This window comes from Diplotaxodon limnothrissa, linkage group LG20, assembly GCF_057381915.1.
Source record: "Diplotaxodon limnothrissa isolate DT_005_m linkage group LG20, D_limnothrissa_male_GT1.1, whole genome shotgun sequence".
Lineage (NCBI taxonomy): Eukaryota > Metazoa > Chordata > Actinopteri > Cichliformes > Cichlidae > Diplotaxodon > Diplotaxodon limnothrissa.
In genome coordinates, this window is record NC_140615.1 from 20,126,943 (window position 1) to 20,144,997 (window position 18,055).

Consider the following 18,055-nt stretch of genomic DNA (forward strand, 5'->3'; position numbering starts at 1 on the left):
AGTGGTCACTGTTGACCTCCCTCGGCTTTTATTACCGCTAATCATTTAGCTCAGTTTTTAAAACCTTAGGATGTAACTACAGCCCAGCCCATGCAGCAGTATATGAATGACTAACCTCATATTGTGGATGGATTTTCTCAGTTGTTCTCCTGGCTGAAGTTTGGGCCTTTTACAGCATCCTGCCATGCGATTACATTTGTTCCTGACCACCAAGAACCCTCACGTTAACTTTTATCGAGTGGAAAAAAGTTAGCTTGTTTATATTATGCTAACATAGCTGTGTCGCTAGCGGTCACGTAGCACATCATTATATACCCAGCTACCCAAACTTCAGTAACCCTACAAATGTCACTGCTGTTTAGTTTTCTGTCTTCATTTATGTTGGAAGTGATAACAGAGCTGTACGTTTTAATTTGTTTCCAAAACCCCGCAGTCAGGACATGCTATATTGTATTTAGATAGAAGCTAGCGAGCTAACTCCCTGCTAACTTCTAACTCCGTTAAATGTCATAAATTCCGTTTTCATGGATGCCTGGATGTTAAACTCAATTGTTACACCTGGTAGAGCAGAACGCTGATCATTTTATTAAAGATGAAAGACTTTAGACAGTTTTTCAACTCTCAGTAATTCCATAGTGATCGTTTGACATATGGACCTGCAGCGGAGTTTAGGTCCACACACGGCTAGTGACGTCAGACTGAACAACCGGATTGAGCTAGCAGGCCGCATGGTCCACCGTCATGACACTAACCCGATGCTAATGCTAACTCGGCCATGGAGGAGCTGCACAAGACAATAAGCAATCAGCAGAATTCCCATCCAAACGCAGTGCACATTATAGCTGGGGACTTCAACCATGTTGATTTAAGGTCAGTATTCCCCAGATTTGAACAGCATATTAAATGTGCAACGAGGGGGAAACACACACTGGATAAAGCCTACAGCAACATCCAAAAAGGCTACAGAGCAACCCCTCTACCACATCTAGATTTGTCAGACCACATGTCCGTGCTGCTGATCCCTGCATACAGTCCCATTAGGAGAAGAGCCCACCAGTCACAAAAACTGTGAAAACCTGGCCAGAAGGTGCATCACATCAGCTGCAGGACTGTTTTGAAAACACCGACTGGAGCGTGTTCGAACATCAGGACCTTGAAGAGCACACAACATCAGTGCTCTCATATATTAACTTCTGTCACTGTAGACAAACGTCTCTGGGTGTATTCCAACCAGAAACCCTGGATGACTAAAGAGGTCCAGGTCCTGCTGAGGCAACGTGACACCGCTTTTAGATCCGGTGATGGTATGCATTACAGTGCAGCCAGATCTGAGTTGAAAAGAGGCATCAGAGAAGCCAAGGCAGCATACAAGAAAAGAATCGAAGACCACTACAGCAACAACTCACAACAGTTATGGCAGGGAGTTCAGCACTTAACCAACTACAAACCTTGCAATACCACGCTGACTGAGGGTAACGCGGTGCATAAGGAGGAGCTGAACCACATCTTCACACGCGTTGAGGTGAAGGGACCAGAGGCGGCAGCAGCAAAAACATCGGACAGCAGCAGCAGCAGCCCAAGCCTCATGGTGCAGGAATATGAGGTGAGGCGCACACTGAGGGCAGTGAACCCCAGGAAGGCCGCCGGACCAGATGGGGTAACCGCAAGGGTCCTAAAAGAGTGTGCAGACCAGCTGGCTGGGGTCTTCACTAAAATCTTCAACACTTCACTGTCCCAGTCCTGCATCCCGCCGTGCCTAAAGTAAGCCACAATTGTCCCACTGCCAACATTAGCAGCCTCAACGACTACCGACCAGTTGCTCTAACACCTGTTATAATGAATTGCTTCGAGAAACTGGTCCGACGTCAGATCATGTCCTGCCTGCCACCCACACTCGACCCGCTCCAGTTCGCATACAGAGCTAACAGATCAACTGAAGATGCCATTGCTCCACACCACCATCTCTCGCCGTTACGCCAGGCTGCTCTTTGTTGACTAATAGTTAAACTGCTGGAAATCGGACTTCCTTCTACCACCTGCCGCTGGATCAGAGACTTCCTCTCAGACTGTGTACAAAGAGTTAGAGTGGGGCCTCATCTTTCCTCAGCCGGCCCTCAGCCTTAACACCGGCTCTCCACAAGGCTGTGTACTGAGTCCCCTACTGTACACTCTGTACACACATGACTGTGTTAGTACCCACCCAGACAATGCAGTCATCAAGTTTGCAGATGATACCACCGTGGTGGGGCTCATCTCTAGGGGAGATGAGACGGTGTACAGAGCTGAAGTTCAGAAGCTGTCAGATTGGTGTGTAGATAACAACCTGGACCTCAATATCCCCAAAACAAAAGAACTGGTAGTTGACTTCAGAAGAAGGAAGTCTGAGCTGCAGCCTGTCAGCATCAACGGGGAGTGTGTGGAAAGGGTCTCCAGTTTCAAGTTTCTGGGTGTGCACCTAGACACAGACCTCCAATGGAGCTCTAACATCTCTGCGGTTTTAAAGAAGGCCCAACAGCTTATCCACTTTCTGAGAATCCTCAGAAAAATAGACCTGAAGAAGGAGCTGCTGACCATCTACCGCTGCTCCATTGAAAGTGTGCTGACATATTGCATTGGTGTGTGGTTCTCCAGCTGCATCACAGCACACAGAAAGGCACTCCAGAGGGTCATCAAAATGGCACCAGGTGTTTAAGCTGCTGCCGTCTGCTTCTTTGTTCTATGCCTCAGGTGAGCGGCCCGTCCTTTGTCGTTATTCATGCCGCGTAGTATGTCTGGCGGCCAGGACGGCTCGGGTTTAAAATATCCAAGATTAAATGTGCAACCTTGTCACCAATGTTTACAAGTGATCTGCTGTCGTAGACTTTGCTCGGCCAGGCCACGCCTCATTTTGGTTTTAAATTCAAAATGAATTTAAAATCTCCACCATATCAGGTAAAGAGGATATAAAAGATTATATAAAGCCTGCATCATCAACATTAGCGGCGTAAATATTTGCTAGTATAACCTGCTTATTATAAAGTTTCCCTGTAACTATGATATAACGTCCTCGAGGGTCCGATAACACTTTTGGCGCTGTAAAAGGGATCTCTTTTCTGATAATAATGGCTGCACCTCTATTCTTAGCTGTGAAGTTAGAGTGAAACACCTGCTTGATCCATCTGCCCCGCAACTTCTGGTGATTTCTCAAATGAGTTTCCTGCAAGTACCCTATATCTGTTCCCAGTTTTTAAGTTGTACTAGAATGTTACCCTGCTTACCAGCACCATTGAGCCCTTTACAATTCCATGAGACAAAATTTACTGGGTTTTTATACTTCTCAATAACCATTACTTAACTTGTGGATAAAGATTTGCAACCCATGGGATTTTTTCTCTTTTCTTTTCTCTCCTCTCCCCGCCCTCCTCCCCTTTCATAAAAAATGGGCTCTTGTGCGTCGCTTGTGCGTCGGTGAACGTGTACCTGGAACCGTTTGCTGTGATCACCAGTTTGGCTGGACAATACAGGCTGTCAACTGATCACCACCTGGTGGTGAGTTGGATCAGGTGGCCGGGGAGGACGCTGGACAGACCTGGTGCACCTAAACGCGTAGTGAGGGTGTGCTGGGAACATCTAGCAGAGGCCCCAGTCCACGAGATCTTCAACGCACACCTCCGGCAGAGCTTCAACAGCATTCCGAGGGAGACTGGGGACATTGAGTCCGAATGGACCATGTTCAGCGTCTCCATTGCCGAAGCTGCTGCATTGAGCTGCGGCCGCAAGGTGGTTGGTGCCTGCCGTGGTGGTAATCCCCGAACCAAATGGTGGACACCAGAGGTGAAGGGAGCCACCAGGCTGAAGAAGGAGTCCTATCGGGCTTGGTTAGCCTGTGCGACTCCGGAGGCAGCCGACAGGTATCGACAGGCCAAGCGGAATGCGGCTCGGGCAGTGGCTGAAGCAAAAACTCGGGTGTGGGAGGAGTTCGGAGAGGCCATGGAAAAAGACTTTCGGACTGCCTCGAAGAGATTCTGGCAAACCGTCAGGCGTCTCAGGAGGGGAAAGCGGTGCTCTACCTGCACTGTGTATAGTGCTGGCGGAGCGCTGCTGACGTCGACTGAGAAAATTGTCAGGCGGTGGAAGGAATACTTTGAGGACCTCCTTAATCCCACTGACACGTCTTCCGAGGAGGAAGCAGAGTCTGGGGATGAGGGGAATGACCCACCAATTTCCGGGGGCGAGGTCACTGAGGCAGTTAAACAACTCCTTGGTGGCAGAGCCCCTGGTGTTGATGAGGTCCGCCCCGAGTTCCTGAAGGCTCTGGACGTTGTAGGGCTGTCCTGGTTGACACGCCTCTGCAATGTTGCGTGGAGATCAGGGGCAGTACCTATGGACTGGCAGACCGGGGTGGTGGTCCCCATCTTTAAGAAGGGGGACTGGAGGGTGTGTTCCAACTACAGGGGGATCACACTCCTCAGCCTCCCTGGGAAAGTCTATGCCAGGGTGCTGGAAAGGAGAGTTCTTCTGCTAGTCGAACCTCGGATACAGGAGGAACAATGCGGTTTTCGTCCTGGTCGCGGAACACTGGACCAGCTCTTTATCCTCTCGAGGATACTTGAGGGTGCATGGGAGTTTGCCCAACCAGTCTACATGTGTTTTGTGGACTTGGAGAAGGCATTCGACCGTGTCCCTCGGAGTGTCCTGTGGGAGGTGTTGCGGGAGTATGGGGTGTCTGGCCCATTGCTACGGGCCATTCGATCCCTATACAACCGTTGCAAGAGCTTGGTTCGCATCGCCGGCAATAAGTCAGACTTGTTCCCGGTGGGTGATGGGCTCCGCCAGGGCTGCCCTTTGTCTCCGGTTCTGTTCATAATTTTTATTGACAGGATTTCTAGGCGCAGCCAAGTGGCGGAGGGCTTTCGCTTTTGTGGCCTCAGAATCTCATCTCTGATTTTTGCGGATGATGTGGTTCTGTTGGCTTCATTCGGTGAGGGCCTCCAGCTCGCACTCGAACGGTTCGCAGCCGAGTGTGAAGCAGCGGGAATGAGGATCAGCACCTCCAAATCTGAAGCCATGGTTCTCATCCGGAAAAGGGTGGAGTGCCCACTCCGGGTCGGGGATGAGTTCCTGCCCCAAGTGGAGGAGTTCAAGTATCTCGGGGTCTTGTTCGCGAGTGATGGGAGAAGGGAGCCGGAGATCGACAGACGGATTGGGGCTGCAGCTGCAGTAATGCAGACGCTGCATCGGTCCGTCGTGGTGAAGAGGGAGCTGAGTGTAAAAGCGAAGCTCTCAATTTACCGGTCGATCTACGTCCCTACCCTCACCTATGGCCACGAGCTGTGGGTAGTGACCGAAAGAATGAGATCGCGGATACAAGCGGCAGAAATGAGCTTCCTCCGAAGGGTGGCTGGCCTCTCCCTTAGAGATAGGGTGAGAAGTTCGGCCATCCGGGAGGGGCTCAGAGTAGAGCAGCTGCTGCTCCACATCGGAAGGAGCCAGCTGACAAGGATGCCCCCTAGGCGCCTCCTGGGTGAGGTGTTCCAGGCATGTCCCACCAGGAGGAGGCCCCGGGGCAGACCCAGGACACGCTGGAGAGATTATATCTCTCGGCTGGCCTGGGCACGCCTTGGCATTCCCCCGGATAAGCTGGAGGAGGTGGCTGGGGAGAGGGAGGTCTGGGCCTCTTTGCTTAGGCTGCTGCCCCCGCGACCCGGCCTCGGATAAAGCGGATGAAGATGGATGGATGGAATACAGGCTGTATTGGATGCCGGCGCTACGGAGTTTCTGTTTTAGTGAGCTCGATCGATAACAATGGGGGAGTCAAAGTTCTTGTTAGGTTTATATTGTGGATTACCATTTATGCTTAGAAATATATACTCATATATGCTTAGAGTTTTATAATCGATTGCATATTGATAGGTTGTCTAATCCTTAGCAGTCTGCAAAGACTCTGTGTGCCTCTCAGAGCACTTTGGCATACACACACATCTTAAGGTCATGAGAGCGTCGTATCTTCTCTTACTGATTTATGGTATAGGAGGACACCTACTCTGTACCTGCTTAAGTATAAGTGCCTTTTGTTTAGGTGGACCGCTGGACTCCTGGTACCAGCTTTGGGCAGTCGTTCACAGGGTCACATCTTGACCCTACACACACACACACACACACACACACACACACACACACACACACACACACACACACACACACACGACAGACAGACAAGGTACTCTTTGTTCACATGTATGCCTATGTAAGATGTCATGTTAATAAACTTATGCAAATTCATGTAACCAAAATAAAGAGCAGTGCTACGAGGGAGCAGAGGAGAGCGACTAGGGTTCGAGCGGAAGGAGCGGTGCTCGTCACAGTTCTCTCCCTCGTGCACATCATGCCCTGCTCTAGTCCCTCAGTAGCCTGCCCTCTTGCACTTGCCCTCCACCACACGATCGAAAAACTTTGCCACGCGCCCTGTCTACAGACTCCTTGTGAATATAGGTACAACAACTGCTGTTTTGGCCCTGGCACGCCCCTGGTACTCCAGACAAAAAGCGTGAGTGAGTGATGCACCTTTCCAGGAGAGTCAAGGTGGCAGACACTGCCCTGCAAAAACCCACACTGTGTGATGTGCGAGGCGCACACAGATGGAGCTCCGTCAGGTGGGCCATTCACCGTGCTTCCGGCAGCTGAGAGAGGAGTACGATGGAGCGACTGCTCCTCAAGCCACGCTTCGCACCCCAGCCCGACTGACCAGCCCTTAGAGGCAATCCTTTTCCCAAAGTTATGCATCTGACTTGTTGACTTCCTGTTCTGCCTGGTTCTAACATGCCTGCTGTGGATATGGGTACGGTATGGCATGAGACTTACACCTTCTCCCTTGGATTTTCAAGGGCCAGTAAAAGCTTACCGGACGTTGCCGAAACCGCGACGCTATCAGGGCACGGACCCTAAATATAAAAACCTGGAGATCTGGATTACCTTTGATTTCCTGCTTCTAATTTCTAATAAAACTGAGGTTATTGTACTTGGTCCTAAAAACCTTAGAAACAATGTTGTTGTAAAGATTCTTATTCTATTTACCCTTTTCCTCAATCTCCCTCACCTCACCAGACTTACCTTGTTTCCTATTTTACTTTCTCATCACTGATTGGCTCAGGAGTTTGTTCCTTAATTGAACTTACATGGCACACATTATATAAGGACTGCACTCAGCGTCAGCTCACTATTTTCACTGCCACATTGGGTGGCAGCTGAGGTGAGTTTGATTTGTTCTTCTGAGTTTAAACCTTTATTCTGAAGTTAGTGACTTACAGTCCAACCTTGTTTTCTCTTTCAGATTTTAGCAATGTGTGCCTTCCTTTAAGTTATCACTTAAGTTATCAAATAAGATAAGAGATAAGATAAGAGATAAGATAAGATAAGATAAGATAAGATAAAACTTTATTAATCCCTCGGGTGGGTTCCTCTGGGAAATTCAGTTTCCAAAAGCACAGCACCGACAGAAGTTACAGAGTTACAGAATATTATATACACACACACACACACACACACACACACACACACACACACACACACACACACACACATAAATACAGAGACAAGTATAAATAAAATATACGATAAATAGAATAAATAGGAATAAAAATAAAAATACAAGTGAATTGCACATTTCAAGTATTGAGGTCTATTGCACCATTGACTATTAACAAAAGTATTGCACAAAAGGTATTGCACAGTGAAGTGAAGAGGCACTACAGCTTAGTTGTTCCCCCCTCCTTTGTCCTCCTGTTTCCCCTCCCTCCTCCAGAGAGGAGTTAAACAGTTTGATGGCGTGTGGGACAAAGGAGTTTTTAAGTCTGTTAGTTCTTGTCTTGGGGAGAAGCAACCTGTCACTGAACAGACTCTTCTGGTTGTTAATGGCCATGTGCAGAGGATGCCCAGCATTGTCCATAATGTCCAGCAGTTATTTTAGTGTCCTTTTCTCTGCCACTGTCACCAGAGTGTCCAGCTTCATGCCGACCACAGAGCTAGCCTTCCTGATCAGTTTCTCCAGCCTGGATGAGTCCTTCTTTGCTGTGCTGCTCCCCCAGCACACCACAGCATAGAAAAGTACTCAAGCAACCACTGACTGGTAAAACATCCTCAGAGATAAACCGAGATACTGTACAGTAACGCCACTGTTTTGCACATGTCTCACTCTGTATATTTTATTTTATATATTTTATTTATTGTTTACTCTATTTAATTTGTAAAATATGTGTACACACACACACACACACACACACACACACACACACACACGTAGAAAAATATTTAGTATACACATCCAGAAATGCATATACTATTATATATTGTACATATATTTATTAGTTTCAGATGTAGCCATTCTTGTATTTTGCTTGTTTACATTATTGTATTTTGCACAACTCTGTTGCTTGTGAAGCTCGCACACAAGAATTTCACTCACATGTGCTGTACCAATGTACCTGCACATGTGATGTGACAATAAAAGTGATTTGATTTGATTTGATTTGATTTGAGATAGACCACAACTAATTGATGGTTGTTTCTTTGCATTGAACCTCCTAATTAACATTGCGGTAAAAAAGATATTTTTAAGATTAGGCTTAAAGCTTTCCTTTTTGATAAAGCATATAGTTAGGGCTGGATCACATGAACTCTCCCTTATGCTTAGGCTTCCCATTATGCACTGAATATTCTTCACTTACTTTTTTCATTCACTATGTGTTCATACACAACCATAATCATTAGTTATTGTTAATCTTTTTCTCTCTTCCACACATCACCCCCAACTGCTCATGGCAGATGGCTTTTCCTCCCTGAGCCTGACTTAGGGTCCATCTAGCTGTAATGCAATCCTGAGAGGTTGCGCTCACCACACATCACAGAGCTATGTGATGTGTGTTGTTAGGGCTGGGAAGAAACAAGTATAGATGACAAAAACCCATGAAGGCACAGAAATATGTGAAATCTATAGACAAAGGCACTGACACTATCTTCACAACCATTTTTTTTCCAACAATGTCTTTATTTATTTTGAACATAGCAATGTACACATCTATGAAGCGTAACAAAATAAGTAGCTGAACTTACATAAACTACAAGATAGACATACTGCCTTTATACATATACACCATATAGGAAAGGATGAGAAAAAAACAGCAACGACAAAACAACAAAAACAACACACAAAAGCAAAACAAACAAACAAGGACAAAAAAAGGGAAAACGGGGGAACAACTGTGTGCATCTCCCACAAATTATGCACCCTCACAGGTATATGTCAAATGTAAATTAGAAAGTAGTTGTTCAATGTCAAGCAATAAACATATTCCCAAGTGGACTGCAGAGGGCCACCTATGAATCGTCCCCAAAAATTTCCACCAAGTGGGGCAAGTTTTTATTAGCAAGGAAGTTTTTGAAGGGGCCCCAGATGCTATCAAAGCATTGCTGCTTACCCCTGATTGCGTAGGTGATCTTTTCTAAGGGCAGGGTAGATGTTAACTCTGAAATCCATTTACTTCTTCTCAGTCTATCCACCTCTTTCCAAGTAATGGCAATCACTCTCTTAGCCATCAGCAGCCCTATGTCTAAAAATAAGCGATGTTTCCTTGTTGTATTACAGTTAGATGGATTGATGCCCAGCAAAAAACGTTTGGTTCTAAATGCAGTTTTATTTCTAAAATTTCTTCAGTGCATTGTTTCACTTCTTCCCAGAATTTCCTAATTTCAGCACACTGCCACAAACAATGGAGAAGTGTTCCCTTTTCCTCGTCACATTTTATACAAACATCCGGGATGGTACTGTAGAAAGCATTAAGTTTGACTGGAGTCATTAACCAGTTGTACTGCAAGAGATTTAAATAAGTGTTCACTGTTTGTGATTGTGCCCTGGCGCAAGCCCTCTCCCACTCTTCAAGGTAGTAAGTCTTCTCTCCAGGATTCAAGCTTCTTTACGGACGTTTTTGTAGAGGCGGCCACCAGTTTATTATAGATTTTAGAAATCAAGCCCCTTCCCTGGCAATCTTTCACCATCATTTCTTCAAGGGTTGATAGGCCAGGAATGGACAAGGACTGGTTTTGCTGTGTTCTAATAAAGTCTCTCAGCTGTAAATAGCTAAAGAACTGGCTGCAGGCTATGTCATGCTTGAAAACCATTTCATCAAAGGACAGTAAGTGTTTATTATCTGGGTTGTAAAGATTTACTATTTTTTGTAACCCCCTTTCGGCCCATATTTTAAATCCCCCTTCACCCTGTCCTGGGGGGAAATGATCATTCCCCCATATCGGGCTGAATACTGAGAGTGAATTAACTTCATTGAGGTGAGTCTTAACTTGATGTCGTAAGGCAGATACAATAGAGATAGGCACAACCTGGGGCGTCTGTTCTTCCATAAAAACTTGATGAAGAGTGTCCTCAGTTGAGAAAATAAATTGCTTGGTGGTGGCAGAGGCAAGTTTTGAAATAAGTACAGCAGTTCAGGGAGTATATTCATTTTGAGAGTATTTAATTTCCCCATTAATGACATTGGTAGAGCAGTCCATCTATCCAGAGATTTTGAGACATCTTGCATAACTGAATTATAGTTAATTTCTATGATATCCTTAAGCAAAGGAAGAATTTGGATGCCCAAATAGGTAAAGCTATTAACAACCTAAATTGAGTAACAACAGAGGTTGGGTTTTCTCTATCTAATTGGTTTATTAACATAATGGATGTTTTAGACATATTGATCTTGTAACCAGAAATTCCTTAAACTCCTTAATCAATTCTAGCAGAGCCAACCAAAACCAAGGGGCACAAGAGTCCAAAACCAGTCCAAAAACACAAGAAAACAGTCCACGAACACAGGAAAACAGATCAAAAACAAAACCAAACTAGAGCTCAACAAGAGTCCAAGAAAAGTTCAGGGGGTTGACCCGGGGGTCAACAACACAAGGACCAAGACAGTTCTGGGGGCCGGCCGGGCACACAGCAACGGCGGCGGCGCAGGCAAAACCAATCAGGACGCCGACCACTCGGAAGGCAGTGGCGGCCACTAAGCAGGTCCGGAGGTCGGCCGCAATGCCAGCGGCGGCGATGAACTCTTTCCGGAGGCTGTCCCCGAAGGCTATGATGCCAACTTAGAGGCCTGGAAAACGGCCGGCAGAGGCGAAGCGGAACAGGTCGAGCTGGCTCTGACGGCGGTGTGGCAACCGCAGGACCAGACGAGGCAGGACCAGATGAAGGCACGGAGGCATGACCAGACGAGGCAGGACCAGACGAAGGCACGGAGGCTGGACCAGGCGTGGATGAAGGCACAGAGGCTGGACCAGGCGGCAGCGGGACGGCTGCGGAACCTGACGGCAGCGGGACGGCTGCGGAACCAGACAGTGGTGATACTGCAGGAGGTGATGTGGATGCAGGCAACGGTGTAGAAGTCACAGGGGATGATTCAGCAGGTGGTGGCTGAACAAACTTCCCCGGAACGTCAGCAGATGTGAGGATGTGCTTGCTGGGTCCTCCAGGACCCCCAGCAGACGAGGCGTGATGCTGGATGGGCTCCTCGGACCCACCAGCTGACTTGGCTTGAAGCTGGACGGGCGACTCGGGACCTTCAGCAGACGACATTTGAGGCTGGACGGGCGGCTCGGGCCCTCCAGCAGACGTGCCTTGAAGCTGGACGGGCGGCTCAGGCCCTCCAGCAGACGTGGCTTGAAGCTGGACGGGCGACTCGGGCCCTCCAGCAGACGTGGCATGAGGCCGGACGGGCTCCTCGGAACCTCCAGCTAACAAGACTTGAGGCCGGCTGGGTTCTCCCGAACCCCCAGCCGACGAGACCTGAGGCTGGACGGGCTCCTCAGGCCCTCCAGCCGATGAGGCAGGACGCTGGCTGGGTTCACTTGAACCCCCAGCTAATGTGGCTTGAGACTGGACGGGCTCCTCGGGCCCTCCAGTGGAGACAGACACTGAAGCAGCAGGTACGGAGACCTCTGGCAGTGTGGACACTGGCTGGGGCTGAGCAGCACAGTGGCTTGACTCAGGCAGCAACAGTGGGATGCAGTCCTCGGAGGGCTGTAAGTGTTCCCCAATACACTCAGCAGAGGACAGAGGCGGACGGGTGAATTCACTTGAACTCTCAGGGGTGCTGAGAGCCGAGACCGTTCTGGTGAGTTCTCCTGGTGAGCTGCTGGTGCTGGCGTCTTGACCTCTAGGGGTCCAGAGTTGGCTGGTGACTGACACCCAGCCTCTGGGGAGGCCCTAGAGGGAGCAACTGTCTCTGAGATGGCCAGCTTAAGAGAACCAGCAGATATTGTGGTGAAGTGTGTTTCCTGCTTTGGATGAGGTGGTGAGGATGGTGGCTGGGTAAATGAGTGGGCAGACAGTTGAACTGGTGGCAACAGAGCTATAGGCAGCGAAGCGGCTACAGACTGACCTACCAGTAGCGGAGACGGTTGTAGTGGAGGCGTAATAAATTGTGGAGTGTCTGACTGAACTGAGGGCAGCTGGGCTGCTGACTGAACTGAGGGCAGCTGGGCTGCTGACTGAACTGAGGGCAGCTGGGCTGCTGACTGGGGTGAAAGTGAGGATGGGACAATACGGCCAGAAAAACCAGTTTCAGAAAGGTTTATTGCTTTCCCTGAAGGAACTGACGGAGACAAGAAAGCTTCCCTGACACTTAAATTCCCTATGTTCGTAGTGCTAGGCTCAGCTACTCCGGGCATGGGAACAACAGCGTGAACATAGTAATTAACACGAAAAGTCGGCTCAACAAAGGCAGTCTTAGGAGCAATGGTCATGGGTGAGACAGAGAAATCCTTATTATTTTTAGAGGAGACACAAAAAATAGCTCCAGAAGAAATAGACCTAGTATCTGGGTCAGAAGGAACAGAAAGAGTGTCTGTTTCACCCACCACAGCCGGCTGTTTTGACATCCTGAAGTCTGGCTGTGGGGTGCCGCGCCGGTGACGCGAATGTCGCTTCCTCCTTGGAGTCGGCTCCGACGGGCCGGGTACGCAGTTCGGACGGCACGTGCTCCACTGAAACGAGCGGGCGAGCGGTAGCGGCGGGGGGGGGGTGAAGGTGGAGTTCGTGGAGAATGAAGTTTTGTACCAGAGGGTGCAGTGAGTCCAATAGCCAGGGATAATCGGAAATAAGCTGTTGTAGCCTGGCTTCCAGAAGGTAGAGAAATGCTTCTCCCTCATGCTCTAGCCACAGGTTGATTAATTTTGAAGCAGAGTTCGTTATGAGGTCCCGAAGCTCCGTGGGTGGGGTGAATGCCACTGGATCCATATCTGGCTGGTCCGTACTGTCACGGCGAGTGAGATGAGCCGTGTGGAAAATAAAGGAGGATCCAAACGCAGGCACTTGTAAAGGTGTGATGGTGGTTTATTAAACACAAAATAAAAATGGACAAAAGGCGAACCGAACAAGGACTAAACTAGACTGGGAACAAACTGACTACAGAACACGAACCTGAACATGAATGAAAGCGAGCAGAAACACCTGGCGGTTGACAGCAGGGAAACACACAGATGAAGCAGGGTGGAATACACAGACGGACCAGCAACTACAATGACAGAGGACACGACTTAAATACACACAGAGAAACACAGGGGAATTACACACAGGTGGTGGACACAGCTGGGAATAATCAACAAGACGAGACACAGGTAAAACTGAACACACTCACATGAGACGCAGACCTTCCCAATAAAACAGGAAAAGAGAACACTGCACCAAGACGCAGACCTGACACTGAGACAGACAGACAGAATGACACATGGAACCTGAACTAAACTAAACGTGAGATACAACCGAGAACAAATCCTTAAACATGAATAAACAGAAACATAGAATTCTAATAATAATACTCATAACGCCCAAAACCACAACAAACATTCAAAAATAAACTAATCAATCAAAACTCAAAATACTGGGTCGAAACTGACCCAGAACCGTGACACCGGGATAGATTTGTTAAAATTTTTAAGAAAAATAATTAAATCATCAGCATACAAGGCTAAGCGATATTCTGTCTGTCCTATTGTTATACCAGAAATAATATCATACTATCATCTCGCTGCAATAGCCAAAGGCTCAATTGCCATAATATATGATCAATCAATCAATCAATCAATCAATAATGAACAACGGTGGGGACAAAGGGTCCCCTTGTCTACACCCTCGATTTATTTTTATGGTTTTTGAGATATTATTGTTAGTCAGGATCTGTGCATATGATTCCTTATAAAGTAATCTTACCCAATAACAAAAATCCTCTCCCAGACCAAAGCGCGCCAGAGTCTCAAACAAATAAAGGCCATTCCACTCTGTCGAATGCCTTTTCAGTGTCAAGTGACAGTAAAGCAGTGTCAAGAGCCCCCCTTTTGGTCATAAAGAATGTTCAGAATCCTTCGGACATTGTGGAATCCTTGTCTGCCCCTAATGAATCCGTTCTGATCCCTCCCAATTATTTTAGGTAGTATTTCTTCGATTCTCTTGGCTAAGATTTTACAAAGTATTTTTAAATCTGCATTAAGCAGACTGATGGGTCTCCAGTTTTCACATTTATTGTGTGGTTTACCAGCCTTTGGGAGCAGACTAACTAGTGCTCCTTTCAAGGACTGTGGTAAGGTGCCCTTTTGAAAGGATTCTGTTAACATTTCTAAAATTGGAAGTCAACAGTTTATATTTAAACTTTTTATAAATTTCAATTGGGAGGCCATCGTGTCCGGGGTTTTTCCCCGATTCAATACTATCGATTGCAGCAGATAATTCCTCGACAGTGATATCTTTCTCCAAAATAGCCCTAAGGTCTTCTGGTATATTGGGTATATTTATCTTATCTAAAAACTTTTTTAGTTCTGAGTGGTCATTAGATATTTCTGAACTGTAAAGATCTTCATAATATTTCCTGAAGGCTCCTGCCGGATCCACAATAATTTCTCCTAGCTCATTTTTGCAGTGAGATAATAGCCCTTTCACTCTGGAGCTGCTTGAGACGTCATGCAAGAACCTTCCCAGGTTTTTCACCCTGATTGTAGAAGAACTGTTTAAGTTGCAGCAGACTGGCCACAGCTTTTGAGGCAGAGAGTTCATTCCATTAGGCCCAAAGCAGCAATACATTTTGCTGTATTTCAGGGGACCTTGTGTGATAGTATTCATTGTCTAATTCCTTTATGTTTGTCTCTAACTTTTTTGCCTTTTGGATTGGATTGGATCTAATTATTTGGCCCCTAATAAAAGCCTTAAAAGCCTCCCATCTTATGCTTGCAAAAGTTTCTGTTTTATTCATTTCAAAATAGAGGCTAATTTGTTCATCCAAAAGCAAGACAAAACCAGGGTCCGCCAACCATTTTTGTTTGCAACGCCAAATCCTAGCATCTTTCACAAGTCCTGATATACCAATGAATTGGGAGCATGATCTGAGATTAGAATAGCCTCATTGGAGCATTCCTTGATTTTAGTCCCAACTCTGCAGATATCAAAAATAAGTAAATTCTTGAATAGGACTTGTGTGCACCAGAATAACATGAGAACTTTAGAAAGTCCGGATTTTCTTCCCTCCAGATAGCTATTAAGTTCAATTCCTTCATAAAGCGCTGTATAGTGTGGGATTATAATATTATTTTATGCCATGTTAGACCCTTAATTAAAGATTGTGAATTATTATGTAATTTTAGTTTGCATTATTCTCCTGAATTAGAAGAAGGTGATAACTATTGCATTTGTTAAACTGATTTGCATTACATTAGACTGCTGATTGATTGTGAATGAATGATATTGTTTTATGATGCATTATACTGCATAAGAAATACTGTTCGCAGAAAGTCATCGCCTTATTTGTCTGATTAGAAGAGAACAGAACATACTGGAGTTTTCTGCCCCATCTCAGCAGGAGCAGATAAACAGGGAGCCAAGGTCGTAGCTTAGGCACTGTGTGAGAGAAAGAATGTGAATGTTTAGGCTTTTATGATTAGGTGGGGGCCACTAGAGGCTATAAGAGTTTGATCAATGCTCCACCATTTTGAGATCTGATGCTGTCTGCGTACGGTGTCCATCTCCCACGTGTGTGATCATTAAAATCATCGTTTGACTCAACCCGGCCGGACCTGGAGTGGTATGGATTTATGCACCCCTCTCGCTTGAGAGTTAAACGATGCAGACCAGATCTTGCCTCTCCACCTCCTCTTAATTTTCAAGTCCTCATTATGCATCAGATGTGTTTCCTGAAGAAACACAATGTTAGACTGCAAAAATTTTATTCTGTTCATGACTTGTTTAACTTTCTTCAGATTTCGTAACCCTCTGCTGCCCCACGTCATGGCCGACGTGACACCGGCATAACCCTAAGTTTATTTGTCGAAATAGGGGTGATTCACTTACTCCAGTGCCCAGCAGTCTCGTCTCTGTCAGTGCTCCCTAGGGCAGCTGTGGCTACAGTGTAGCTTGCCATCACCAGTGTGTGAATGTGTGTGTGAATGGGTGAATGACTGAATGTAGTGTAAAGCGCTTTGGGGTCCTTAAGGACTAAGTAAAGCGCTATACAAATACAGGCTATTTATCATTTACCATACAACAGTAATCAAATGATAAATGGTGACAATAGTGTTTTCATTATAGAACCTTTCTAGTCTTAGTCCTCATAACAGACGCAAATGATACAGGTCTCTGATCTATGAACTTTAACCACTTTCATTACACACAAACTCTCTCACACACAATGATGGATGGTTTGCCGATAATTTGTTTATCAACAGCAGTGAATACACCAGGGGCACTGCCACAGAGGATACTCAGAAATTATGTAAAGCACTCCAAACACTGAATGGAACATGTTTGGTATTATTTTATGTTGAGAACAATTATAGTTCTGTGTACTAACTGATAGATATTTATACCTGTATTGCTCTGATATTCTCCATCAGTTGGTCAGTTCTGGAAGCTCCCAACAGGACAGAATTTACCCTTTCATTTCTAAGGCACCAGGCTGTGGGGGTTTACAGCACAGAGAGAAAATGTTAATGTCAATGATATCAAATCAAGTTAAATACAATGTTTTCTAGAAAACTGCATTGTATTTTCACAGGACAAATGTGTTTTGTATTATGTTTATTATATTTTTTCTTTTACTTCTACAGTCATTTGCAGAGAATATAACATACAACAATATTTAATGTAGGGAAGCCAGTGTATTATTATACATATAGTAATGTTATTCATTTACCAATAGCCAGTTGGGGAAGAGTGCAGTCTATTCTTTCAGCAACTGCCTGCAACTCCTTTAGCTTCACCTGCTGGCGGTGCCCCTCCTCGTTTAGGATCTTGTCTTTTAGCCATTGATAACCCTGTTACAGATAGTTAAACAGACTGTAAGAAAATCTGATTGTTAACTAGTTTACCGAAATTACAAAGAGAAGAATAAGCTAAAAATAAAAAACTAAGCACTGCCATTCTCTTAGAGATTTCACCCAAGAAGTCCTCTTGGGATGAGATGAATCACTCTGATTCATTGGCAGCTGTAGAGTTGTGGCTTTTTAAATCTGTGACCAGAGTAAATCAGCTCACTCTCTGCCTGCTGGCCACATGTGTCCATTGATGGTCCCAGGACAGCCGTGGTCCTACATCACCATTGATTTCATTACTGGCTCTATCAGTGGGTAATAACTCTATACTAACATCTATAGACAGTTCTCCAAGGCTATGCACTCTGTCACCTTCCACAACTCCCTTAAGCTTCAGAAATGGCTCAGTTCCTCAGGAACCATGTTTTTTGGCTCTATTACCAGACATTGTCTCGGAGTGTGGACCTCAGTTCACCTCTCGAGTTTGGGATGTCACAAAACAGCTGTGTGCAGGCAGAATAGGACCTAAATGCAGACTTCACGGAGGCGAAAATGTAAACTTAAAAAGCAGCTTTATTGCTGACAGTGAAAACTTTAGAAAAACTACACTGGGAAAATATAAATTAAACACATGGAGAGACACATAGGGAAACACACAGCCATGTATGAGGAGATTACGACACGTGACTGAGGGATACGCTGACATAAATACACAGAGGGATACAGGGCAAAG

General features: G+C 46.1%; 1 protein-coding gene across 1 annotated transcript in view; it reads right to left on the minus strand.

Moving 5' to 3' along the window:
* LOC146610801 (voltage-gated potassium channel subunit beta-2-like) overlaps positions 1-18,055 on the minus strand; it is a 235,400-nt gene that overhangs the window by 19,298 nt on the left and 198,047 nt on the right. The window contains exons 13-14 of the mRNA XM_085343878.1: positions 17,205-17,325; positions 16,879-16,967 (exon numbers count right to left, since the gene is read on the minus strand). Of these exons, the coding sequence (XP_085200004.1) occupies positions 16,879-16,967; positions 17,205-17,325 (210 nt within the window). The remainder of the gene's footprint in view (positions 1-16,878; positions 16,968-17,204; positions 17,326-18,055) is intronic.